A 26,546-nucleotide genomic window follows, 5' to 3' on the forward strand; every position below is an offset into this window, starting at 1 on the left:
AAATCATCAGTACTGCACTGTAATTCTCTGATTGGTGTTTTATGTTTTGTAAGTTGCATATTAATTGTGCCAGTGAACATAATGGCAGTCTCAACATTACTATGTAGAGAATTCATCCGTTGCACAAAGCACTTACGCACCCACAAGACCATGCAAGTATTTTCAGTGAAAATCAACATTTGGTTCTCTGAGCAATGAGACCTCCAGAACACACATATATTGACTACACAGACCAGTCAGCCAGAAACTTTGCAAGAAAGTACAGAGAGAAGAGCATGAACCAATTCTGTCAATGTACTCTACGATGAAAAATATAGAATAATATAGAATATACTCTAAATTTACTCTATATTATTACTTTATATGTGCCTGAAATCTGAGTAAGAGTAAGATCAATCTCTTGTACAGCAGAAATAGGATAAATCACTTTCTAATTTCCAAAGCATTACAAATGTAAAGATGCTTCCATTACTGTGCATCAAGCAAGGAAAAATATCACTTCCTATTATCTGTAATAAACTAGGCAAAAAATTACACCCTCTGTTTTGTTTATAACATACTAGCTATACTGACTGTAATTATGGTTTGTTCCTTCCAGTTGTCTCATAAGATAAGTAAAACTACAAACAGAATCAAGCCTTTTCTCCAGCACCTTCAGCAGGCAGAATATCTACACACAAGCTTTCAAAACAGAGAGGAGAAAGCCCATCTCTGTTTAGTTAACCTTCCTTCTTATTTTAATTTAAATTAATGAAAGAGAACTAACAGCTCCATGATTACAGTACCGACTGAAGCAAAAATTAGTCCTTCATGATGCTACAGCTTCTGAAATTTCCCTCTGTCTTCAGGGACAAGGGCTATGGACTCACAAAGGTCTTAGAGAAGCTCATGTCCGATTTCACAGTTGACAGAGATTACAAGCCAATGGACACGACCAGTATCACAAATCTCTTCAATGACCAGTATCACAAATCTCTTCACAACGCTATACATAAGCACCAGAGTATTTGAAGATTGCTCGGACATGCACTTGCAACAGCCTTTAAGATGATGTCTGCTCTAATTATATTGAGGTAGTTTGGATCCTCCTAACTCCAACATACCCACTTCCAGTAAAAACTACAGTGAACAGATACTCATATTTCATTAAGTTTCACTGAGTTTTCCCCTCTGGATAGGAGACAAAAGGAGCAAAGCTTTTCTTTGCTCCTTTTCTGCCCTTCCCCAGTAAAAAATTTCATTCAAGATGAAGCAAGAAAGTAACCTGAATAAAACAAATAAATAGTCATTGTAGTAACAATAACTTTAGTTGAACAAAACAATCTATTTCAAAACAATTTGCTATCCATCATAAATTGATAAGCAAATCTGATAGGTACATTTCAAAAAGACAAAAGATCTTGCTGAAACATTTTAAATAGACATGCTAGCTAATTAACATGATTAATAAATTGCAGTAATAGTGAATTTTTCAGCTCAATATGGCATTTCATGTTCATACTCACTTGTTAGTTCTACTAGTGTAAAACAAGAAAATGAGTCTGTTTACAATAAAATTAAAAGCCTTTGGTAGATAATGACATAATAATAATTTTTTTAATAATAGTGTATAAAACTGTTTCTTCAATCCTGCAACAACTTTAAACTAGGATCCAGAAGACCCACTTCCTTCTGATTTTAAAAATCCTCATGAAGCGGGTGGCAGGGAGGGAGGGAGGCAGGGAGGGAGGATCTAAATATTTTAAGAAGCTTCCGACCAAAGCAGCAAGTCTATACTTACTCTCATCTTCTCAGAAAGTAATCCCTCACAAGCTCAGCAAGAGAAATGCAGAGTAACTGATCTACTAACACTAGACAGACATATTGAAACAAGCTACAAGTTAAATTTTCTTACATTGTAGATACAAGACATAAGTTAATTTCCTGAAGGCTGTTGAACTCTCTCACAATTTTGATCCTATCTTCTGATTTTGTATTTCCATCAAGTCTTCGGTAATCTAACCCAGATGCCATGCAGTACTGTTCTAGCACATCAAGCAACTGAGTGGAAAAATGACAAAAAAAGGAAAATAAAAAGTTAAGTACTTAATAGTATATTTTAAATTAAACATGATCACAGGAACCATGTTTATAAAATATATTTTTAGTACACCATCCATTGCTAATTACAGTAAATCTCTGACACTTTGGTATCAACATTCCTGATTCTCTTTAGCCATGATTCCACAGCACACAAGGTGATTAATATTGGTGTGCTGTGGTCTGACTCCATCATCCCACTCTAGCTGCCTGTTTCATCCTGTCACTCAATCCAACCCAGTCAGCAGGCAGTCCATTTAAGCAGCTTCCTCCCATCTTAGCAAGCTGCAATTACTTGAAATACAGTAAATGAGCATTACAGAGGCACAGAGTGCACAGTCAGAGTTCAGGGGTATAGAGTGAAAGACATTGCAATAACCAGCAGTCAGACTGGTACTGGACACCATAACACATAACCTAAGAGATACATGAGTAATCTACTGCTGCATCTAAACATTAAACTTGCATTCTTTCTTAAAGTCAAAAAAAAAAAGGTATTTAAGACTCCTGAACTACTATTCAAACTACTATGCTTTAAAATACTTTTTAGTGCTATCATTACAAATATTTAAATAAAAGCCCCAATACAACAGAGTGAGCTATTTCAGGAAAGACATTACTCCCTAATAAGGAACCAAGGAGCAAGTACCTTAAAAGTAAAATGTACATATAAGTCTCACTCCAATTAGATAGTTTTAACTTCAAATCAACTAGAATTTGAGTTTCATTGCTGATGATGAAAAGTCAGCAGAATGAGGAAACTTAACTTTCAGTGCTAACACAAAGGTTTTATGATATGGCAGTCATACTGAGCTATGACAGTGCTGTAACTCAAGACATACCAGCTGAACTTAGCTATCTGCACCTGAAGTAATACAACTATTTCAAAAAGGTCTAGGGACAGCAGAAGAGCTACACCTGTTTTGCTGTCACCATTTTTATCATGAGGTAACATAAAGTTTCAATATGCTTGTGGAGTATGGCACACTGTCCTCGTAATTACTCCTAACAGTAGAAGCAATAAGGAAATGTGGTTGACAAGTTGTCAACTTTCAGATTCACCCTTCAGAACTTACTGCTGCAGTTAATTGATAAAAATCACATGGAGCTCACCTTTGTGGAAAAGGAGAAAAGAAGAACTTTATCCTTATTTTTTCGGAAGTGATTTAAAAGCTGCTGAAGGACCTATAAATGAAGCACAGCAGAAAAATGAAGACATTTTTATCTAAAATCTAAATTTTTATCAGGTCATCTTACACACATTTAACTCATGTTTTCAACCTCCAAACAGACTACACTGAACTTAATTATTTGCAAAGCCAGCAGAGCCATAACAAAAATCATTACTAATATAATAAATGTTACCTCCGTAACAAAGGTAACGGAGATGCTGGAACTTTGCATTTTTCAATGATGTACATGGAAATCCTACTGTGACAAGGTCATCAGACCACTAAGAGGTAGATTCAGAAGCTACTTGTGTCAGTACATAGACTGCAACAAAAAGTTACTTATGTCACACACTAGCTCAGATTCAGAGTTTTTCATTTAAAAAATGCACACATTTATCCTGAAAACTCCAAGGTCTGCTTAAACTTTCTGTCCTACATCTGAGTTCAGAGCTTCTTGGAACTTGTCTTCTTAAAATAATCAGTGAGATGTATGCCCCTCCCCACTCCCACTCTCATCTGTTGCTCTGTTTACAGTAGGATCCAGCTTCCCAGACTCTGCGCAGACCTTGAAATGCCAATAATCCGCCCACACACAACGTTCTTCTGGTGGGGAAGCAAATAATCCAGAGCCTTGTGTATAATAGTGATACTGTTATTTTCAAAAGAACTATGTCCACATCTGGCAATGGCAGCTCCAGAGCACTGTGCTGAAGCCATACACAATGGGAAAAGAGGAATTTTCTGCACCGTGACTGTAGCTTTTTTCCACTGGACAATAAATATTTTTGAAATTGTATTTATTCAGTGATAAATAGATAAACTGTTAATCAAGAATTATTTCACTACAAGCCTAAGAAATCTTTGACAATCAAATAAAGATTAATGTTTGTATTAATGTTACAATTTTGGACAATATCTACAATATAAAATGGTAATAATATGTCACTCCTGAGCTCCTTACTAAACGTTAGCCATCTTGTTACAACTGAAAACAGGGTACAAATGACAGATTTTTTGGCCTCATTTCATTGTACATGAACATATAAACCAGGATTTATTTTACTAGGGAAAAAAATACTCAACAGGCCATTTAGCAGAGCTATACTATACAAATTTGCATTTTATTTGGCCACATTAAGAAAAGAAACAGAAGTGACATTCTTTTAAACTAGAAGGAATTGGCTTCTATGTTATTGTTGTTATTATTAAAGTACAGGTCAAATAGTGAATTTCCTATAGGAGAATACAAAAATAAATCCACACAATTCGCTTAAATGAAATGGATCAATTTCATCCCATTGGGAATTTAGGTATTCTGGAGTAAGAAACAACTCCAACAGCGAAAAGTAATGAATGGTTTTGCACGAAAGAGAAGTAAATTCTACACTTGCTCACCAGAATATTATCCTGTATGCTTTTAGCCCAAAACAGAAACACTCGATCATACTCAAGCAGAAGTCACATGTTCTTTGTAAGAGTCCCCATGGATTTTAACATACATCTCCCCATTGCTACACATTGTGAGTCATCTGTATGTGATGAAATTTTACCTCTTGCTTTTGAGAACTTTTTTCAACAGAGATGTTTAAGCTAGCCTACAGTATTTTTTAAACCTTCAAAGCCAGCCCTGTCTGGATCAGAGTTATGTTTAATGGTACAGATTACCATTTCTTGCAAAGTACTCCAATAGACTTCCATTTTCTTACTGAATGATAATATCCCAAGCAAAAATAATTAAATCAATACAACAGTTATTCCTAAGATATTTGTATTAAGAACAGTATTCTGAAATGCCACAAATAGCTCTCTGTGGAAATGTATGCAGGTAAAAAATAAATCTTTAGGAAATGCAAACTACTACAGTGCAACAAGGTTACTAAAAACATTTTACTATCATTTGTCTCAGTTATTTCCAAATAAACATGTTAAAAATTCATAAAGCCATTTCCAAGCTTTAATACTAGTTGACTCCTCTGTGATTATTTTCTTATGTTACGACAACTTTCTACATTACATACTTCCTGAATGATTTTGCTTTCACAGTATAAAATGCAAAATCATCACAAATAGCTTCCATTCTATAATTTAGGAAAAAAAAAAGAAGCAAGTCACCACACCAAAAAGGTATGAACCAGTTTTTGGCACCATGAAGTCAAAATTAATGGACCCAAAAGCCAGCTTATTTTCAATAATAGCTATATAACCCATTATCTTCTTTCCAGGCACAAAGATTATTGAATCATACAACAGTTTGGGTTAAAGATCATTTTGTTTCAAACCATGCCACCATGGGTAGGGATGCCACCTACTAGATTCAAAGTTCCATCCTAACTGGCCTTGAACACTTCCAGGGACAGGGCATACACAGCTTTTACAGGCAACCTGCTCCAGTGCCTTGCTACTCTCACAGTGAAGACTTTCGTCCTATAATCCAATCCAAACTTACTCTCTTTCATTTTGAAGCCGCTATCCCTTTTCCTATCACTGTAAAAAGTCCCCCTCCAGATTTCTTTAGATTTCCCTCGTTAGTGAAAGGCAGCAATAAGATTCCTCAAGAGCCTTCTCCAGATTCAGCAACCTCAATTCCCTCAGGCTTTCCTCAGAGAAGAGGTGTTCCACCCATGTAATAATCTTCATGGCCCCTCTGGACTTGTTCCAAAATATATTTTTTGTGCTGAGAAAGCTGGATACAGTATACTGCATGAGTGGAGCAGAAGAGGAAAATTACCTCCCTTGCCCTGCTGGCCACACCTCCTTCGATGCATTCCAGGACACCTTTGGCTTTCTGGGCTGTACAGAATAATCCTTTAGCCATACCTGCACCACTTCAGGCAGCCACTGGACAAAATAAACTCTGGCCAGAATCAGGACCGCATCTTACCACAACATCATTTCAGGTAGTTGTACAGAGTAATGAGGAGGCCCAGGGGAGACCTTTTTTGCAGGCTAAACAAATCCCAGCTCTCTCAGCTGCTCATCATAAACCTGACACTCCAAACCCTTCACCAGCTCCTTCGCCCTTCTCTGAACATGCTCCAGCAGCATCTCAGTGTCCTTCTTGCCAGAGGGGCCCAGAACTGGATACAGCACTCAAGGTGTGGCCTCACTAATGCCAAGCACAGGGGAAGAATCACTTCCCTGATCCTGCTGGACACAAAATTTGATACAAGCCAAGATGCCACTGGTCTTCCTCGCTGTCTGGGCAAATTGCTGTCTCACATCCAGCCACTGCTGACCAGCACCTCCATGTCCTTTTTCACCTGGCAGCTTTCCAGCCACTCTGCCCCAGCCTGTAGTACTGCAGGGTGTTGATGTGGCCAAATGCAGGACCTGGCACTGGGTCTTGCTGAACCTTATATCATTGGTCTCAGCCCACTGATCCCTCTGCAGAGCCTTCTTCACCTCCAGCAGACCAACAATCCCACCGACCTTAAGTTTACAAACCTACTGAGAATGCACTTGATCCCCTCATCCAGATCATCAGTAAAGATGTTGAACGGGACTGGCCTCAAAACTGAACCCTGGGAGACATCATGGTGACTGGATGTCAACTGGATGTGGCACCATCCAGCACCACTCTCTGGGCTCAGCTACCCAGCCAGTTTTTAATCTGGCAAAGGGAAGCCATGGCTGCCAGCTTTTCTAGGAGAATGCAATGGAAAAAAATTGAATATAATAAAAGAATAACAAAAATGTAAAATAGGAACGTGAATAATGTCATGGTAAAATAATCAGTAACAGAACTGCTTCATAAGTAATTCTTCAGCTCCTGAAGATGACAGATTTGGTTTTTAAAGCTATGTATTAATTTAACAGCTTCTCAAAATAATCAAGTGTATACAACAAAGTTAATATGCAGGCATTTCACACATATCTATTATTAACAATAAAGAACGTTGTTGCTTACATGGTAACAAATCAGTAAAGTGATAACAGCCATTCCGGCTACAGCAACATAATCTTCCCGCTGCCACCAGTCCCAAGAAGAAAATGTTAATATTCAGGTTTACAGAGAGCCAAAATTCTGCATAGCTTTTAACCCCCCCAGTCACTCTCAGCTCCAGAGTACTACTAAAACTAGTATGGTTTTCTTTTTAATTAGTTATACTAGACATCTTTTTCATCTACATTAAGCAACATCATAACAATCTACACTATATGTCATCACGTCATCTTTTGCTCCTCTCTGAAACCAGAGAAAGACAGTTTCTGACATGAGAGGTTTCACAGATTCATACTAGACACATTTATTTTGGTCATCTTCAGCACAACTACTATTATTTTCATTTAATGTCCGAAGGGTTCAAGAAATCAGTAAGCACTTAGTACATTTTCACCAGTTCCATGCTATTCCATGATTGTGTAGGTCCCACTCACATTTACCCTAAGACATTCCTTACAGTCTGGAGGGTCCCAGCCTACTTGGCTGCTCCTGACACAGTTACTAATCACGCTTGTGGCCCTTCTCTGAACAGTCCTCTGAACCTTTTCGAAGTCTAACATCTCCTTTTTGAGAGGAGAGACTGGAACTTCACACAAAATTGAAGCTGTGCACAAATCATTAAGCCCATAATGATTTTGTTTTGCCTCCTCTTCTTTGCCAAGTACTTCTGACTGTCACCAGAATCCATGGTTTCATGCAACAATAATCCTGTTGACTACAAGGGTCATTTCCATGCCCACCATCAAACATGTGAAGCTAAAGTCTCAGAAAATTTTAGCATCACAGATTATTCTTATCCAGTCTTTACCCAGATAAATATTGATCCATGACCAAAGATTCCTGCTGTTGTATGATGAACAATAAACAGAATAATTAAAACCCCCAAAACTATTAGGTGTATATTTTCTTATATCCATATAATACAGGCCAAATCTATTACTATTAATAAAATTTATTTTTTTTCTAAGGAAGGGGTTTACCTTCATTTTTCCACTATATTTTGGATCTGAAATAGTTTCAAAGGCTGCATCTTTGTTTAACTGCACAAAATCGGGAAAACTGGAAAATACCTGGCTGCAAACTCGTTTGATATGCGCTTCCTGGAAGAAAAGCAGAAAGATTGAACAGATGTTAAAAATCAGAGCTATGTTAAGCCATGCAAAGAGTTAAACAGGTTGAAACATGATCTGCCAAAGTATCTCAAGCAGACTGATGTAGTTTTTATTTTGTTCACTACAAAACTGCTGGATAAAACATTTCCTGTGTGTTTTGCTTTGTTTCATTAAAAAAAAAAAAAGAGATTCCTAATCTGAAATCATAGATTGTATTCAGAATGTCTTCTCCTGGCCAGAATTGTCAGTTTCAAAAGATCCTCTTGCCTTGACATTTGCACTACCCAATGGTTCTGCACCAGCATTTCTCTTGACTCTTTCAGGCAAGCCAGTATGGGAATTATATATTGTTCCACAACAAAAACTGTACAGGAAATGGACTTAAGGTGTTTTAAAGCCACATAAAACTCCCTTGCTAAATTTAGCTCTGAACTTAAACACAATCTCACACTTTAAGTCCACTTTTACAGAGAGAAAGAAAAGATTACATCTCTCACCTGAGAATAACACATGTAAGGGCCTTCAATACTCAAGGTAAGTGCAGTATCCGTGGTAAGAAAAACTACTAAGTATTAGTTTCTTAGTAGATGTTGGTAAAACTATTAATTATGCATGATGCAGAAGACTGTAAGTCACAAAATACTTGCATTCCATTATTTCAGAGGTTATTTAAATATCAGATGTTATTACAACAAAAACTACATATGCAATACACAAAAAAGCCCACTAAAAACATCTGGCTATATGCTGTGTGTAGTGTGCTGGACACTAAAAGTAACATTTATAAAAAAGCAAAACTGCTTTAATGGAACAAACTCACACAATTAACTAGGACATTCCAATATCTCTTCCTTGATAGATTCTAAGAAAAAGTGGTAATGCCCCTAAATCCCTTTCCTCATTCCTGGATCTTAAGGCTCACAAACAAGCATTTCTGAAACTGCTGTTTGTGGGTCTAGTTGCTTGCCATAGTAACAAGATAAGCTGATACTGATCTTTCATTAAGCAATTTTTTCTGAAACATGTTTCTCATTATTTAAAGAAACTCAGCTCTTAACATAAAATACTAGAGAAAAAACCCATTCTAATTATCTATTATTTGTTTATTTGCATAAAGACATTCCTCTTATAGGCACTCCATAAATGTAACAAAAATTTATGTTTTTGTTACATTTATGAAACCCTATTAGAAATCATGAAAAATTACTCTCTCTCCTAACTTCTTTGATGTTTTATAACCCTTACTTTCAGATATGAATCAACTAAATTAACATGTTGTTTTGTATAACATCTTTATAAGGTATGCATTCTGTATGACTGAATGGAAAAGGAATCTTACAAAATATCTTAACTGCAGTTAGTTAAGGCTTATAAGGCGGCCAGCAGCAATTTTCATTCAAGAGTTTTCATCCCATTTATCTTCCAAAAGTCCATTTTTTAGACACTTCTGAAACTAACCTGCAGTTTGCTAGTGTTGTCTGTCTGCAGCAGTGCAGCATGGTTTGCAACCTTCTGTAGGATCATTAGGTAACTGAAGCGTAATGACTTAATCGTTTCACCATGTGCATTTACCTACAAAAAAACCCAGTTTATGCAAACAAATACTACTGAAAATAAGTAATAATCTCAAATAAATGCTATTATTACCAGGTTTAATGCATTAACAATACTATAACTGATCCCCATGACATGAATACTGTATTTCTGCTAAAAATGAACCAAGTTCTGTTTTTTCTTCAGCTTTGTCACCCTATTAATAGATACATCTTAGTAACTTCTACAGACATCCCATGGAGATAATCAAGAATTCTTTAGTAAACAAGAAGATGGTAACTTTGTAACTAATTAAATCAAGCAAGACCAGTTTGAATGACTTCTTACCTTTCAACTTCTAACTTTATTTTTCTTTCCAGCAAAAGCTTTACAAGCATCTCAGCAAAATTCAAGCTTCAGATATTCTACAGTGCAACAGCAACTGTGCAACAGCATCAGCTATCTTCCTAGTTATGGCTGGCTGGCTTGATCAATATTTGTTTTCCTTTCCCTTCTCAAGTTACTAAATTTGACAGTTAACATTGGAATAAAACAGTCCATAAGAGCATTCAACTATCTGCAGGCCTGCCTACTGCCCTTTTGTGAATCAAGTCCACCAGCATTCCTTTTTTTCTACAAAACACCACTAGAAACAAAAGTCTGCAAAGAGGGCTAATATCCATGGAATATTAAAAAAAACAAATGAGGGGATTGCTCATAAATAAAGATGCAGGAGACTGAAGAAGCTACATCATTTGGAAAAAACTCAAAACACTACACAAGAATCAGAGCAGGCCAGAGAGATAAAAGGGAGAAACAAGCATGTGACACATGCTTCTAAATGTTTAAAAGATGTGCTTAATCTGAGCCTACTGAGTGAGGTAAGCAAAACAAATACAAAGCTAGACTGATCAAGGTTTAAAGAAGTCCGGAGAAGATTAAAGAAATCTGCAAAGCTGTTACTCATGGACGAAATTCGACTAGTGCTCTTCACTGTTAGATTTCTCCCCTCATGAAGCAAGAGAAAGTGAATGTTTAATGGCACAGAAAGGCATGACTGCAGTTAGAACACAACTAACTACCCAGGCAGCCTGCTGAGCTCATAGTGCCTCCCATTCGCACATCCTGCACAAACTGCCTGAGGCACCTGGAAGCAGCATGCCTGACACACACTGAACATCTCAATGCAGTGCTCTTGCCAGTATCAACTAAATCACAGGTGCATCTATTGATACAAAAGATCCAGAATTTACTGCATAGGGAACAATCACCTGCTCAGGGCGTGCAAAGCAGCTTTGCAGTAACCTCAAAGTGCTTAACTCTATCATGCTGGTGATGCAGCTCCCTGTGTTTCCAGCTGGGATGTCGCAAACAGATGAGCTACAACTAGGCAAATATTTCAATCAGCTCTTCATCAGCAGAGAGTCTCTTGAGAAATTCAGAAGACTATGCGCTAAAATCCAAACAGTGCCAAGTTCTTACTTTGTAACAACAGTTCTTCCTCCTACGGCCACTGTTGCAGCTACAGGGCTCTCCTGCTCTTAACACCAAGGTTACATCATCTGTCTCCAGCACAGCTTGGTACACAGCCCTCTGGAATTCAGTGAGGGAACAAAACACCATCTGCCAAAGAGGAAACACAAGAAACACTATCATGTGCATCGTACAATGAAAGGCAAAAAACCACTGCATCATAAAAAACAAATCACAAATCACTGAAAATAAAGTAGAAATAAATTTTAGACTTGCTCAAATAGTTAAACAGGAAATTATTCTATCACCAAATGAAAAAAAAAAGTGGATCTGTACACCAAAATAGCATGAAACTGTAGCAAAAATGTATGCACACTTATTTAAACCTTTAAACATGGCTTTTGTGAAGGAATAGGACGAGGAAGGAACAGTGAGAGAAGTAAATGCATAATGTTAATTAGAGATTTCTCTCTGTTTTGCAAGGTGTTTAATTTGCCCTTTCTTTCCCCTTTTTAGGCATTAGCTGTTGTAGGGCACTACCGAAAGCCACAAGCGGGACAAACAGAATAAACAATGAGAAGGCATGGATCTACAAAGTGCTATGGTGAAAACTGATCCCTCTTCTGAAAGACCATGGGTGGCATCTCCATGACATCTTTAGTCTTAAGCAGCAGGAGACAGAAATCCCAAGATCATTCCTTAACCTACGCTATCCACATAGCAGCAGCACCATGCTGAGCTACAATAATACAGCAGTAACTTGAACATATACTCACATTAACAAGATAATGAAAAGAATAAAACCTGCTAGATTCAGAAAGGAGACTGACTGATGTTTGTGTTAATCTTTCCTTCAGAAGACTGCCTAGATGACATTATTATAAACTAAGGATGAAGAAAAAACACCAAATTTTGAAAATAAAACCAGATGCAAATTTACATATTTGTCAACTCAGAAGAAAATATTTAGCAGAACTCTTATCTGTAAAGTATTATAATTTCATGTAATATTTACAATTGCATCAGATGAACAGGATTACAGGCCTATCACAGAAACATTTTGTCTGAGATTTTTCTTTTATTTCAGGATTGAAAATGAAGGAGTTAAAAGCATACTGTTCCATACACAAAGTTTCAAGATGCAAATTCAGAGGTTCTGCATAGAATTTCAAGACATACATTTACATACATTGCTTTGGGCTTGCAGAGATAAGGACAAAAACATACATAAAACAGATGTGTAAATCACTAGACAGAAGACTGGCTGAGCATTTTCATGCTTGATTAACTCCATTTCAATGTGCAATCATAGTAATTATGGGAACAAAGCACACTACTTCAAGTGCACTTTTTCCAAGGCTATGAAGTCTTCCCAAGTTAAAAAGATGAAGAGAGAACCATAAACTACATGATGCAAGAGAGAAAATACAACAAGAAAACTAAAGAAGAGATACATTCATTAGCATTGTATTCAAAATGTGCAGGCACTCTTACTCTGTCTTCCTTTTTCGGCAACTGATCACTGATAAGCGCTTTGGTACGTCTCAGAAACCAGCCAGACATTATTCTTGCTAGCTTCACCATGGCCTTACGACCTGTTGCTAGCTCTCTTTTAGTTGCAGTGTGCCTCTGGCCATGCTCCACTGGATCAGAAAATTTCTTCTTGAAATGCACTCTGCTACCTAAAAGTCCTGGTACAGCCCTATTAAAAAACAAAAGGGGATGGGGGTTGGTTCACTGATTTAAAGCATACCATAAACTTTTTTTTCTGACTAACAGCAAGCTATCTTAAAGTAGCAGTCACTAGAGAAACCACTAAAAATTTTAAGTACAAATAGAAACAGATACTATTTTAAGACATGCCACTTTTCCTTTGTTTTCTGTGATTCTCAAATGCTAAGACACACACCTCAGGAAAAGGGTTCCAATCTCAAGAAAAGAAAAAGTTTAGCAGAACAAAAGAAATCACAATTATATAGAAGCTCTAAACTACAAGGCTGCTAGTGTTGAGGAGCCTAAACTGGAAGCTAAACAGGCATGTTTTCAATATTCGCTGGTTTTATGAAATCAGACTATACAGATATTACAATTAACTGAATAAAATCTTGAGAAACCCAATGGTAGAAAGAATTTAGTAACTGTTGGCAGCATTACACATTGGAACAATTTACTAAGCTTAGAATATTCTTCCTGCTATTTCTGTTCTGTATATCCTTATATTTAAAATATATTTGCTTTGTTTCTCCTCTGCAAAGCATTCCCAGAAGATTTAAATTTGTATCTATGGTGAGTTGCACCTCTCCTTGACCATTAAAAGTTTTTCTGGACAAGACTGTTACTTTTCAAATATGTGTACTTCTACATTTTGGAAAAAAATAAGCAAAATATTATTATTTTCATCCTCCAAGTAGGTCTCAGACTGACCTGCACATACTGGACAGAGCAAAGGCACTATGTGGGTCAAGGCTGTGTAATGATTTCCTATCTACTGGGCGAAGGACAGAAGAAAAAAAGACTGTCCCTATGGAAATAAAAAAAAAAAAAGGAAGAAACAAAAAAGGGTAATATGGGAGGCAGAGGAAGAATAATTCTAACTACTTCCCAAATTCCCCAAAGAAGCCAGCTGGGATGAACTCCAAATGTATGAAACAACTGTAAAATACCAGGAGCTTACCTCCCCAGTAAGTTATATTCTCAAAAAAAGCAGGTTTTGAGGTTGAGGGCTGTATTTTGTTGTTTTTTCATAACACAGAGGGGTCCATACCATCCAGTCCTGCCCCAGCCCCACTGCACAGTCAACACACAGAGATGTTTAAACATAAAAGAAAATATTTACCAGTCCATAACACACCAAAGTTCCTTCATATTGTTTTGAAGAATGGTTCCAGTAAGACCTATGCGAACATGGCATTTTAATGACTTCATGGTTTGAGTTATTTGAGCCTTTGGATTCTTGATTCTGTGTGCTTCGTCCACTATCACAGCAGACCACTCTATACTGCAGATCAAAAAAAGATTTCATTAATTGACACTACTTGTCCCATCATCCCACATACATACAAAAAGTGAAGCCAGCCACACAAACAGCTGTGATTATAACACATTATTACTTTTTGATTTCTCTGTTTTGCTACATAATATCACTCCATTTCCTTATATTGTTTGTTTAGTAAATTAAATTAACATAGTTGAACATAATGGCTAAACTACATCATCAAATAAATAACCTCCTGTTTCCTGTATCAAATGCTTTCTGTGAACAAAGAAGCTTTCAATCTGTGGACCAATAATCCAGCATATCTCACTAAAATTAACTCCACTCATAATTAAGATTTACGAAAAATAATTAAGTCTCTGTAGGTAAACTATCGAAATATACTTAACATAGGTATACTTCATTTTACCAACAAAAATTATCCAAGGCAAATACCAGTGAACTGAAAACATTTCAATCTGCATGGTTTCCTACATGTAAAGTATCACTCAAGAAAACATATACAATACCAATATAGCAGAGGAATTTTAATATTTTGGGATTGTGATGACAAGGAACTTTAAGCAGTAACCAAAAGATATTTTGCAGCCAATTCAAGAATAAAACTTAGGGATAGAATGACCTGTATACTGAGATAATAATAAAGAAAGACTTCAAGTCCTTAGGAAGAGATTTACTAACTTTATTAATTAAATTTATATATATGAATATTTCAGAACACAACCATATCCAGATTGATATGCTGCAAAAAGCTGAAGCAGACATGTTTAGAGATGTTTAGCAGAAAACATCTCCTGAGCAAGCTGCATTTAGGTCACTAATGAAGGCTGATCTTGTGGCATTTTTGCTAATCACTAAATAAATTAATTCATGTTCAAGTTCCTACATTCCCAAAATATGCTAAAAATTGGGAGTTTCTGAAAAGCCTAATGGATGTTCATATCCTAGCTCCTTCCACTTAAATCTCTCATACTGATTTACATGCATAACTGAGCATATATATCCTTATTCCTGACAGCTAATTACTTAAGAGCAGCTTTTGAGGCCAATCCATTACTGTATTGAAGCAAGACACAAAGGTTCTCCTGGTGTCAAGATCACAGGCCCATCCAGTCACATCCTGTGCAGAAACAGTTTGATAATCTGCATGTTGAAGAAATGTATTTGCAGTCACACATTAGATCTCCTCCACACATGCACCTATTTCCTGACCACAGTCCATTCCATGATCAAGCATGAAGAGTTCTTCAGAAAGAACACAAATCGTTGATAACAAAACAACTTTATTCTTCTATCTGTACTTCTCTATTCTCTGTACTTCAGACCTGAGCACAGAAATGAAGATCTGATTGTTTTGATGATGGATCTCCAGACAACTAAGGTACCCTCTGGGGCCTGGACCTTTCCCAACACCTGAAATGCCAAGATCTGCAGATCCACTTATATCAGCTGCTGAGGGCAAGGTGCTACCACCAGCCACTGACACAATTCGTACCCTACTTTCAAGATGACATAGGGGAAAAGGATGTTTAGGATTGGATAAGAAATGTGTGGGTTTAAATCTCAAAGCTTTTCGCATTCAATAATCTCATCAAGCTGGTGAAAAGAGCAAGTAACAAGGAAAATACCTTTTTGAGCATTTGCTAAAAATTCCAGGTGATTGCTCTCCTTATACTGACAGACAGAAATACTTTCTAAGTATCTTTTAGCAGTCATTAGGTTCCAGGCAGGCAAGTCCAGCATCTTTCAGAGAACATTTCGTAAGTGTGTTACCAGCAAAGACTGGTTTCATTCAAACACTTAGTGCTACAAGTGTCCCATTACAAAGACAGTTGCATTGAGTCTGTCTGAGATGGAGTTGATTTTCCCACAGCAGCTCTCACTGGTCTCACTGGTGGGTAGCTGGAAAGGTGTTGTTAACACACCAGTGCTTTGGCTACTGCTGAGCAGCGCTGGCACAGCATCAGCGCTGTCTCTCAACATTCCCCCCATATCAGCAGACTGGGAATGGGTAAGATCCTGGGAGGGGACAAAACTTGGCACACTGACCCAAACTGACAAAAGGGATAACTCATCCCATACGGTATCAGCTCAGATACAAAAGCTAGAAAAGGAGGAGGAATGGGGCATTTGTTATTTATGATGTTTACTTTTCAGGGCAACTGCTACATGTGCAGAAGCACCATTTCCCAGAAGTGGCTCAACACTTACGGGAAACAGAAAACAAACCTCTTCTTCCCCTCTTTGTTTGTGCATGTGTAAACTTTTGCTTTAGTAAACTGCCTTATCTCAACTGAAGAGCTGGTTTTTATCTTAATTTCTCTTCCCTGTCCAGCTGGGAAGAGACTGATAGAGTGGCTTGGTGAGCACCTGGTGTCCAGTCAAGGTCAACCCACCAGAACTCTACAGGTTAAACTCAGAAGTACAGGATAAATTCAGTAGTACAGGAATTCTTCTCTGCCGCACAGTGAGTCAATGTATTTTACAGCAAATATGTTGTACGGAAAAAAGTCCTTGAAAAGAACAATGCAAGATTAGACAGTTAAAATTCAGTGTGTACAAAAACATATTAAAACTATTACCTGTTAAATTCATCCAAATATAGGCGAAGTATCTCATATGTTGTAAGAGCAACTTCAAATTTCCCTTGCTTGATGCGACTCAGGTCATCATCTTTTTTACTGCCATGTAAGACAGAGACTTTAAAGTATCCCCATGTGTCTAACTCATCCTTCCAGTTGTACAGCACTGAAAGAGGGGCCACTATGAGGAAAGTCTGAAAACAAATATATATTACAGTATCACCAGAAAAAATACAACATACCAATTTCTCAATAACGGAAGTCAAGATCTTAACTATTTTACTGCTCTGAGCAGTCTGACTGTTTAATTCTGCCCTTTCAAAGGATGTAAGAAAAATATCTAAAGTTAATATAAACTCAAAAGTTTACACTGAGTAAGTATACAATGCATCATAAAAATACTGTCATACTAAAATTAAATACTAAAAAACACAATTAAATTATACGCTTAACAAATGCAGTAAGATATGAAACACTATCATTTTGTGTTGTCATAGCATCTGTGTACATATATATATATAAATTTGTAAAATGTTTTACAAATGGAGAAAATAAAAGGATGAAGAGGGTAAGCAGCTTCCTCAAATCCGTAAGTCTAGTCATCATGTGAATTGAAAACAGATAGTCCTGAAAAGAGTTAAAAAAATTAGGACAGCTCATACAATTCACTTAGTATCACAGGATAATAAAATCAAAGAGGTAGGAAGTGACCTTGGGACATTTTCAGTCCAACTTTATAGTCAAAGCAGTGGCAACACTGACTTCAAACCCAAGCTTAGCCAACTGAGGTCTTCAAAATCCCATAAGGATGGATGGGGTCTACAACCTCTCTGTGACCTCATTCAACATTAAATGTCCTCAAAGTGACATCCTTTCCTCACATACAATCAAGAGCCAGAATCATTCCTACTTCTTTGCACATGAAGTGCTATCCCTTTACCCCTTCCTCTCAGCCTGTATTTCCTGAGGAAATGTATCCATTACTCACAGAGCTAAGTCACATAACCCATTATGCCAGTCAAATTCTCTAACAATTGCATCAAAATAACAATGGAAAATAGAAATCACATGGTTTCAGTAATGGGTAAAATTAAAATGATCTTCAGATGTGTCTTATTCACATAGAACTTTTATATGTATCTTTTATTTGCTGTCACTGTATTTCATTACCTAGATTATCAGCCAGACTTACTTCCAACATTATGACAGCCAATCAAGAAAACACAAGACATCACAGGGCTATAAGCATTACACTTTCCAAAAATACGGATTTGTCTTAATTCAATACCCTGTTATTTAGACACACTTTTTTTTATTTTAAAAATATCATCACAAAACACTAATTTTCTACTCACTGGGTTTTTCAAAGTACTCTAGCCACAAATCTAACCCAGACACCTCCAAATGTTTTCCATTCGTGCAGGTGAACAGTAGTAATAGATTACACAATAACACCTAGAGAGAGAGAGGGGCACTATGGCAGTCTGGAAAACGGAAGGCTTCTCAAACACTACTAGGACAGGCATGAAATCCTACTTCAGCAGCTGAATTTTAAAAATTAATGTATATAAACTCCTAAACCAAACAAACAAACAAAAAAACCCAAACAAATGCAAGTATTGCCTTTCATCAAAATCCTTAAGTTAGTATCTCTAAAAGTTGTACCTTCTTGGGGTTACAATCTGAGCCCTTTTTCATTGTCCGCAGCAAAAACTCCGGCATATTATTTTCAATATCCTCACGTGTTCCCTTTTTGTGCAATACTGCAGCCAAAAATGAAATGACCTTGAGAAAGAAAACAATTCTCAGTAACTATGTATAATAAGAAATTGAATGAATTCCACAAAAAATAAACATTTAGGACAAAATCCTGGACAGGACTCTGGAAGGTGGTTTGGTTTAGCGGGGGCGAATATTTTTTTCTGGGGGGTGCAGCAGGGGGTGTTTGTTGGCTATAAATAAATCTGGTTTTAAAATGGGACCCCTCCCTCCTCTGGATTCCCAAGAACTCCTTGCACTAATGATAGGAGCAATTAATTGCTCTATCTCAGTCTTTTATTCTTTAAGTGGAAATGTCACAAAAATACACAAGAGACAGAGTATGAATGAGCCAGGAAAAAACAGAGATGAGGTTTGTCTTGCAACTCTCCTCCTTTTCAGGGAACTTGAATTTCAGATCAGAAAACAGAAGGAACAGATATCCTCTAACTATCCTCTCAACTTTATTTCTGCAAAAGGAAGAAGAGGCTTATCCTACGGGTTTGTTTTTTACTAATACACATTTTTCTGTATGTTCCATTCTTTCAAATTCCTGTTCTTGACATCAAAACCATTTTCCTCCTTTTGTGTCATATTCTCCCATCTGATTCAAACCAGTCAAGGTGATTATGAGAACACATTTATTACAATATACCACAGCAAGGACAAACATCCCAGCACAGGCTATTCCAAACTACTCCTATCATGTTCCAAAACAGGAAGAAGGTAGAGGAAGATCTGGCCAGAAAATGCAGATTAAAAATTCACTTGGGATAAACAGTATCCATGGACTAAGTAGCAGCAAGGACCAGGTGCATCATCAGAGAGGTGCCCTTCTTTTGAAATCTCAACAGGCCCCTTTTATTCAGAGCAGCCAGCTCCAGCCACTTCCTTTTTGCAGCTGCTACACAGCTGCTCATAGCAGGCTAGAGGTAAAGCTACCAACTGTTGATGTCCAAAAAAAGAACTTTCTCCCTCTAATGATGGGGAGAAAGAGCTGGTCAGGAGAGCAGAGTGCAGAAAAAACACCTCTCTGAAAAGAGTAGTTGGATGGACAGAAGAGAGAAAAAATCCATCCTAGGTATGGCCACAGAGTAAAAGAAAGCTATGTAGAATAAAAGTAACCCAAGCATTTTCATATAAATAATATCTCACAAACTGAGGTTGAGATGACCTGCCAGTTTGCACATGTTGTTTAACTATTGGGTTTTACCTTTAAATCCTTTGAGAATTAGAATCAAATTCAACTGAACAATAAATCTCCATGTCTTTTCTACCTTCTCAATTCTTAGTAGAATTTACCCCACATATTTCTAAGAGTAACAAAGGCAGTGAAATAGCAACTCATTATCAAAAATCTTTGGCTCTTCTAGATAAAGCAATCTAAATGCCTAGTTTACTGTAATCACTAAGAAACAACATTATTCTATTGTTAGGTGAAGTTTAGGCCTTCAGCTAAACTTCAGCTTGATATGTATGAACCATATAGCCAGGACATTTAAAGCAAAAATCAGTTCAGAAATACAAAGAACATTAACATTCAAAGGATCTCTAGAAAAGTTTATCTCATGAACCATCCTATAATTCAGAAACACTAAGCTTCTGCCAACTGACAATCATAAGACAACTTTTCTCGAAGACTTTACCAGTTATTCAATGAAGTTTAAATTTATTTTTTCATATGTACTAACCTTTTCTAAACAAGTGAACTCTACCATTTTACTTCATATCCACTGAACTGACTTTCCCATGCTGAAATTTGAACACATTGAACACAAACACTCTGTTTAACAAAAAATACACAAGATCACAGAATCATAAAATGGTAAGGGTTGGAAGGAACTTTTAAAGATCACTTAGTTCCAATCCCTGCCATCGGCAAGGATGCCATTCACTAGACCAGATTGCTCAGGCCCCCATCCAACCTGAACACAAGGGTTACTGGAAGGCCGCAATGAGGTCCTCCAAGAACCTTCTCTTCTCCAGGCAGAACTGCCCCAAATCTCTCCACCTCTCTTCATAGGAGAGGTGCAGATCTCTCAGAACGCCTCGTGGCTTCCTCTGGAGTTACTCCAACAGGCCCACATCCCTCCTGTGCTGGGGACCCCAGACTTGGATGCAGTGCTCCAGGTGGGGTCTCAGAAGAGTAGAGCAGAGGGGAAGAACCATGTCTCTTGACCTCCTGGACATGCTGCTTCGGATGCATCCCTAGGCTGCAAGCACACATTGCTGGCTCATATCCAGCTCTCCACCCACAAGAATCCCCCAGTCCCCCTTCTCAGGGCTGCTCTCTACAGCTCCCAGTTTGTGTTCATGTCTGGGAGTGTCCTAGCCCAGGTGTAGCACCTTGCAGTTGGACTTACTGAACTTCATAAGGTTGTCATGGGCCCAATTCTCAAGTTTCTCCAGGTCCCTTTGGATGGCATCCCATCCTTCTGTTGTGCCAACTGCACTGCTCAGATTTGTGTCATTTGCAAACTTGCTGAGATTGCACTCGATCCCACCGTCTGTGTCATTGAGGTAAACATTGCAGAGCAGTGTTCTCAAAACAGAGCCTGAGGACATCACTCATCACCAACCTCCACCTCAACACAGAGGCATGACCACAACTCCCTGGCTACAGCCAGCCAGCTCTTTATCCATTGAACTGTCCATCCATCAAATCTACCCATCTCCAGTTTGGAGTTAAGGATGTCATGTGCAACCGTATCAAAGGCCCTACAAGAATCAGAGACATCTGTCCATCTTCCCACATTGACCATTATCATAATTTCATCATGTAAGGTCATCAGACTGGTCAGGCACAAGTTTGCCACTGCCTCAGATCAGTCTCCTCAACCTTTCTCTTCTGACCTCTGTACCTACAGAATCCTTTCTTGTTATTCTTCACATATGATACTCTTCACATAAAATATTCTTTGAAATCTCTACCTTTCTTCTGAAAACTTGACACAGATTAAAAGAAATAGCCATCAGATGTGAATTCCACACAGGAACACACTGTCACTATGTTCCTATGTGGAATTGTGATAAATGTGCCTAGAGAATCAGCTCTGAGATTCAAAAATGCAAGATGCAATCACGACAAATAAATTTAGTTTTTGCCCCCAAAGCTTACTATTATCTTTCACATATATATAGGCAGATAGACAGATAAATATATAGACATGTCTTACTATATGAAATCAGATTATTTGCAGCTCTGAGCAGGAACAGTCTTCCGTAACTATTGAGCTCTTCAACTACCACGGACAAGAAACTTGGCCCTTCTTAAAACGAAGCATCAGCTAACAGATGATACAAATCTTTATACAAATCCATGATACACCTCTAAATGCTCTATGCAGAGTTTTGACAGTTTAGTTTACCCACTCCTCTTGTTAAGTTTACTACAGGACAACACTTTTGTTGTGCTGAAAGACATCTATCAACATTCTCCTAAATGGAAAGACAATAGGTACCACAACCAATACCTGTGAGCGAAGAAATGAGCTTGCACTGGACACATGGAGCAGGACAAAATAGAGTGGGACAAAAAGTATCTCCCACAGAACTCAAACCACTCACTTTAAATCAGACAGACTGTAGAGAATTTCCACACATAAAATCACCTTAATTATAGCAAAGCAAGTAAAGAGCAAGTAAAGAAAAAATAAGTAATTTAGGTTGGATGCAAATTCCAGATTCAAAGCACAATGAAAAAAATCCAGCTACACTTTATCCTCTCATCAATCAAGCTGCATTATTAAAAAAGTGATGGAAGTAGCATGGAATACCAAAACACTATGTCCAGAGATGGGAGTGAAAGTGTCAGTTCTTTTGTATTCCCAGAACAGTGAAACTGTTTGTTTTCAGGAAAAAAGGAAAAAGGTATTTTAAAAGCAAGAGTCACATAAGGGTCTCAAGTTCTTTTAGTGTACTCCAGTGCAAATTGCTTTCATGACAGGCAGGTAGCAATCCTCAAAGTAAATTCAACACACTAACATTTTAACTACCATAATTACTCGTGCTTATACTAAAAGGAGTCACATCCCAGTTTTATGGCCTGTGAGGAGTGAGTCTTAAATCAGCAACGCACTCCTGGCTCTGAGCGCTGCCTGGGCATCATGTCCTGCCTCATTCATCTCAGCAACAGCAGAGGGAGGTCTAAATTTCATAAAAACAATGCTTTTTAAAAAAAGATTTACAGGTCCCAGAAAATACTACCTCCTCCCTCAGTAACAAACAAAAAGAATACCTGTATTGTCTTTCCAAGGCCCATATCATCTCCAAGAATACACCCTCTTTTATTAGCATAGTGTCTATACAGAAACTGGGCTCCTTCCCTTTGATAATCACGCAGGTATCTGTTAATTGTATACGGGATAAAATCGCCATTGTCAGATAATTTAAAAGCAACTCCAGGAGATGGAAGATTTCGGTCAGGAAAATATGGCTTTTCCAGATCACCTTCATCAAATATTAAGCTTTTCCAGGGTCCTCTACTGTCTTTGACTTTACAAAGTTTTGTTATTAGTATTTTCCTTTCTTCAGACTCCAAGAATGATACAACAGCAAATGATTTTCCATTCTTGTCCTTTTCAAGAGAAGTTATTGTTCCTTCATGAAGCTTTCCATTTTCAAAACAAGGGGCAAGGCATTTCTCCCCAATACGCCAATGATCTATAAAAAAACCAAACACACATAGTGACAAACTGGCCTGATGTACAAAGTATTTAATTTCTTCACTATTAAAACAATGGATATCAATTTAGTTTACAAAATTCATACAACTCTCTACAAGCACTTTATTGAAGGTAGCACTGGAATCAAAACAGCAATTACTGTTTACAGCTAGACATAAAATTTTTGCTCTAACACCACTATTTTAGAAATAACAGAATGTGTATAGGAAAAAAAGCAAAATCCAGGTTCTGATGCATTAAGTTAACACAGTGGCTTCACACAGGCAAACACACAAAGTGGAAAGACCTCACATCGCACTGGCAATCAAAAATAATACAAGATACCTCTACTAAGAAAAACAAGATCTTCACTCTTCATAGTAAAAAGATCTCACAAATAAGGGCTCCACACAAAGTTTTCCAAATCTCAACTGATAGAAAAAGGGATGCTCTTTTGAGTTTGCAGAAACAATTTCTAATCTTCCCCTGCTCAGTCATACTAAAACAAAGGGATGATTTGATTAATTTCAGAACTGTTATTGTTTCTTATCTATTTGCTGGAGTGAGTTTTGATACTTACAAGAAAGTAATTATCAATTACCATGAGATGCACCTTATTTATAGGAAGGAGTGAGCCAGGGAGATCTTCCACCAGAGTGAGTATTCATCATTCTATGACCAGTGGTGGTATATATTCCTGGACACATCAACCCAGACATTTTTCACAGGTAAGGAAAAAAGTTCTGAAGGCAAGAAACTCCACCTTAGCCTATTTTAATGTCTCTGTGTAAAAACTGCAAGAAGACTCACCAAGTTCTGAGCACCTAGAAGCATACACTTACAGGATAATGTCCACAATGTATTAGTTAAATCAATGATAACCACTAGTCATTTACTAAATTTATTTAATTATATACACTTAGAAAAAACAAAAGCCTCCATATAGCCAAGCCCACTATTCTGCAGCCAGCATTAGCCCTAAGCTGACGTGCAGGCAACAATAAAAATAGTACAAGCCTACAGAACACCCTTATTCCAAAATTCTTTGGCCTCTAAAATATTATTTTAGTTACAGAGATTTCATGAGCCACAGGTAGTTTGTCTGGTTAGCAAATACCAGCAGACTCACTCTTTCAAGTAGCTCCACTCCCCTTTCAACACATGCAGATTCCTAGAATTTGGTGACTTCTGACTAAAAATATTGTGGGTCTGCTCTGCATACATGTCACACTTTTTCCTGACATGAACTTCGATCCAAAGACCTAAATTGATGGCCCACCAGTTCTTACACTAACAAGATCATAAACCAAAGTCTCTCCCTTCAATTCACTATTTTGCAGATCTCTTTAATAATGGCCCCATCATCCCTTTCTGGAGTTCAGCCCCACACCTTGTGACCTGCTACGTAAGCTGCTCCAAGACCCTCAGCCATTCCCTCAGATCTTCTCAAAGACTTGAAGCTCAAATGTAACTTTCTGAGGCAAAGGGTGTGTACAGGCTGTGTATTCAACAAATCATACATAATTAATCCCTAAAGTTCATGGTATTTGTCCATCTCTCATCTCAATGTAAAAAAGACGAGTACATTAACTTCTTCCAGTAGCATCTAATTCTTTCTGCAATTTCATGAGAACAGGAACCAAAACTGAAAAACTGAAACGAGCTATGTTCAGCACACTGCTATATATGCAAATCAAAGTGCTACACAGCACTTCTGTAGTTCCTTTTTTTTACAGCAGTGAAGGGACACGTTCAGAAACTCTCAAGTTAAAGCCATTATTTAAGACGACAGAGCTTTTGTTTTTAACAAAGCTTTTACTTGAGGCTAAAGAGTTGCATATGGATCCTCACAACTACAGTTCAGGTGCAAAGTGGAATAAATTACACTGGGCAATAGTATTAGTGTTACTAAACTCCAAACTTAGTGAGAAGCAGAGAACAGAATGAGAAAAAGGCTGAGACATGAAATGGTATTAAGAACACCATTGCTGCATAAGGCCAGAAAATAATGCTGTTAAAGCCAAAGCATGAACTGCTTAGTTTAACTAGCCTGATTCACCAAGTTCTTGGCTTCTGAATTAGAACCATAATTTATGTGGATCAGTTTTTAAAAATAAAGACAATTATCTCACACGGCTTCCTAGCATGGGTACAATACATTTGCCACCAATGATGAAAGCTGGTATTTAAGATGCTTACCTGTACTTACGCCTTTTACTACAGGTGGAAAAAATGTGCCACTGTCAACTTTGACTGTACTAAATCATGGTGCTAAAGGCCTCCTGTCACACACTACTTCCTTTCAACCACTACTCCTCTATGAAACTATGTCGAATGCCTTCTAACTAGTGAGGGCTGACAACTTAATTTAAAATGCAAGGTTTCGTTTTCCTTTCGTTTAATTTTTTTTTGTTTTTACACTCTAATAAATGACTGTATAAACAGAATTCGAAGATATTGCAGAGCAAGACACATGGAAGACGCTTACCTGGGACACCATCACCACACATTTTAACTTTTGGCCGTGCAAAGCCCGACGGGGGCCGCGGGCGGAGGCACCGGGGGCGGAGGGGCACGGGCGCGCTGGGGACCCACCGCCGCCCCTCCGCCGGGGGGCTCACGGCGGTGCAGGCGCCGAGGGAGCGGCCGGGGCGCCTCAGGCGCCGTGGCTGTCCCCGCTGCCCGCCCCGCGGCCGGCCCCGAGCGCCGCGGCCGGCCCCGAGCGCCGCAGCCGCGCAGAGCCGAGCCCGCGGCCGGGGCCGCACGTCGGCCGCGCACCGCTCCGCCCCGCCCCGCCTGGCGCGGGCAGCGCCGCGCGGGTATCGCGAGAAGTGCGTTACCATGGTGCTCGGTGCTCAGGGGCGCCGGCGGGAAATATCGCGAGATGTTTCTGAGGGGCGGTGCCTGGGTTCGCGCTGCCCGGTGGAGCTGTGTGGAGTTCTGTCCTCGTCAGGGGACGAGAGGCTTGGAGCTCTTGGAGTGGATCCAGCACAGGGCTAGGAAGCTGATTAGGGGGTTTGGGAGGATTTCTTTTGTGAGGACAGGCTGAGGGAGCTGGGCCTGTTCAATGTTGAGAAGAGATGGCTGAGGGGACCATATCAATGTGTATAAATACCTGAAGGGAAGGTGTCAGAGGGTGGAACCGGGTTCTTCTCAGTGGTACCTAGCAACAGGACAAGAGGCAATGGGCACAAACTGATGCACAGAAGTTCCACCTTAACATGAGGAAGAACTT

General features: G+C 38.4%; 1 protein-coding gene across 2 annotated transcripts in view; it reads right to left on the bottom strand.

The window, feature by feature from the left end:
- ERCC6L2 (ERCC excision repair 6 like 2) overlaps positions 1 to 25,994 on the bottom strand; it is a 51,955-nt gene extending 25,961 nt beyond the window's left edge. For both annotated transcript variants that reach the window (XM_059492396.1, XM_059492397.1), the window contains exons 1-11: positions 25,800 to 25,994; positions 22,885 to 23,309; positions 18,555 to 18,674; positions 16,890 to 17,083; positions 14,149 to 14,310; positions 12,807 to 13,014; positions 11,322 to 11,462; positions 9,765 to 9,878; positions 8,175 to 8,294; positions 3,193 to 3,264; positions 1,895 to 2,040 (exon numbers count right to left, since the gene is read on the bottom strand). In XM_059492396.1, the coding sequence (XP_059348379.1) occupies positions 1,895 to 2,040; positions 3,193 to 3,264; positions 8,175 to 8,294; positions 9,765 to 9,878; positions 11,322 to 11,462; positions 12,807 to 13,014; positions 14,149 to 14,310; positions 16,890 to 17,083; positions 18,555 to 18,674; positions 22,885 to 23,309; positions 25,800 to 25,821 (1,724 nt within the window). In that variant the 5' untranslated portion in view covers positions 25,822 to 25,994. The remainder of the gene's footprint in view (positions 1 to 1,894; positions 2,041 to 3,192; positions 3,265 to 8,174; positions 8,295 to 9,764; positions 9,879 to 11,321; positions 11,463 to 12,806; positions 13,015 to 14,148; positions 14,311 to 16,889; positions 17,084 to 18,554; positions 18,675 to 22,884; positions 23,310 to 25,799) is intronic.
- Positions 25,995 to 26,546: the final 552 nt, after the last annotated feature.

The sequence above is a fragment of the Ammospiza nelsoni genome, chromosome Z (genome assembly GCF_027579445.1).
Source record: "Ammospiza nelsoni isolate bAmmNel1 chromosome Z, bAmmNel1.pri, whole genome shotgun sequence".
In the NCBI taxonomy this organism is placed as follows: domain Eukaryota; kingdom Metazoa; phylum Chordata; class Aves; order Passeriformes; family Passerellidae; genus Ammospiza; species Ammospiza nelsoni.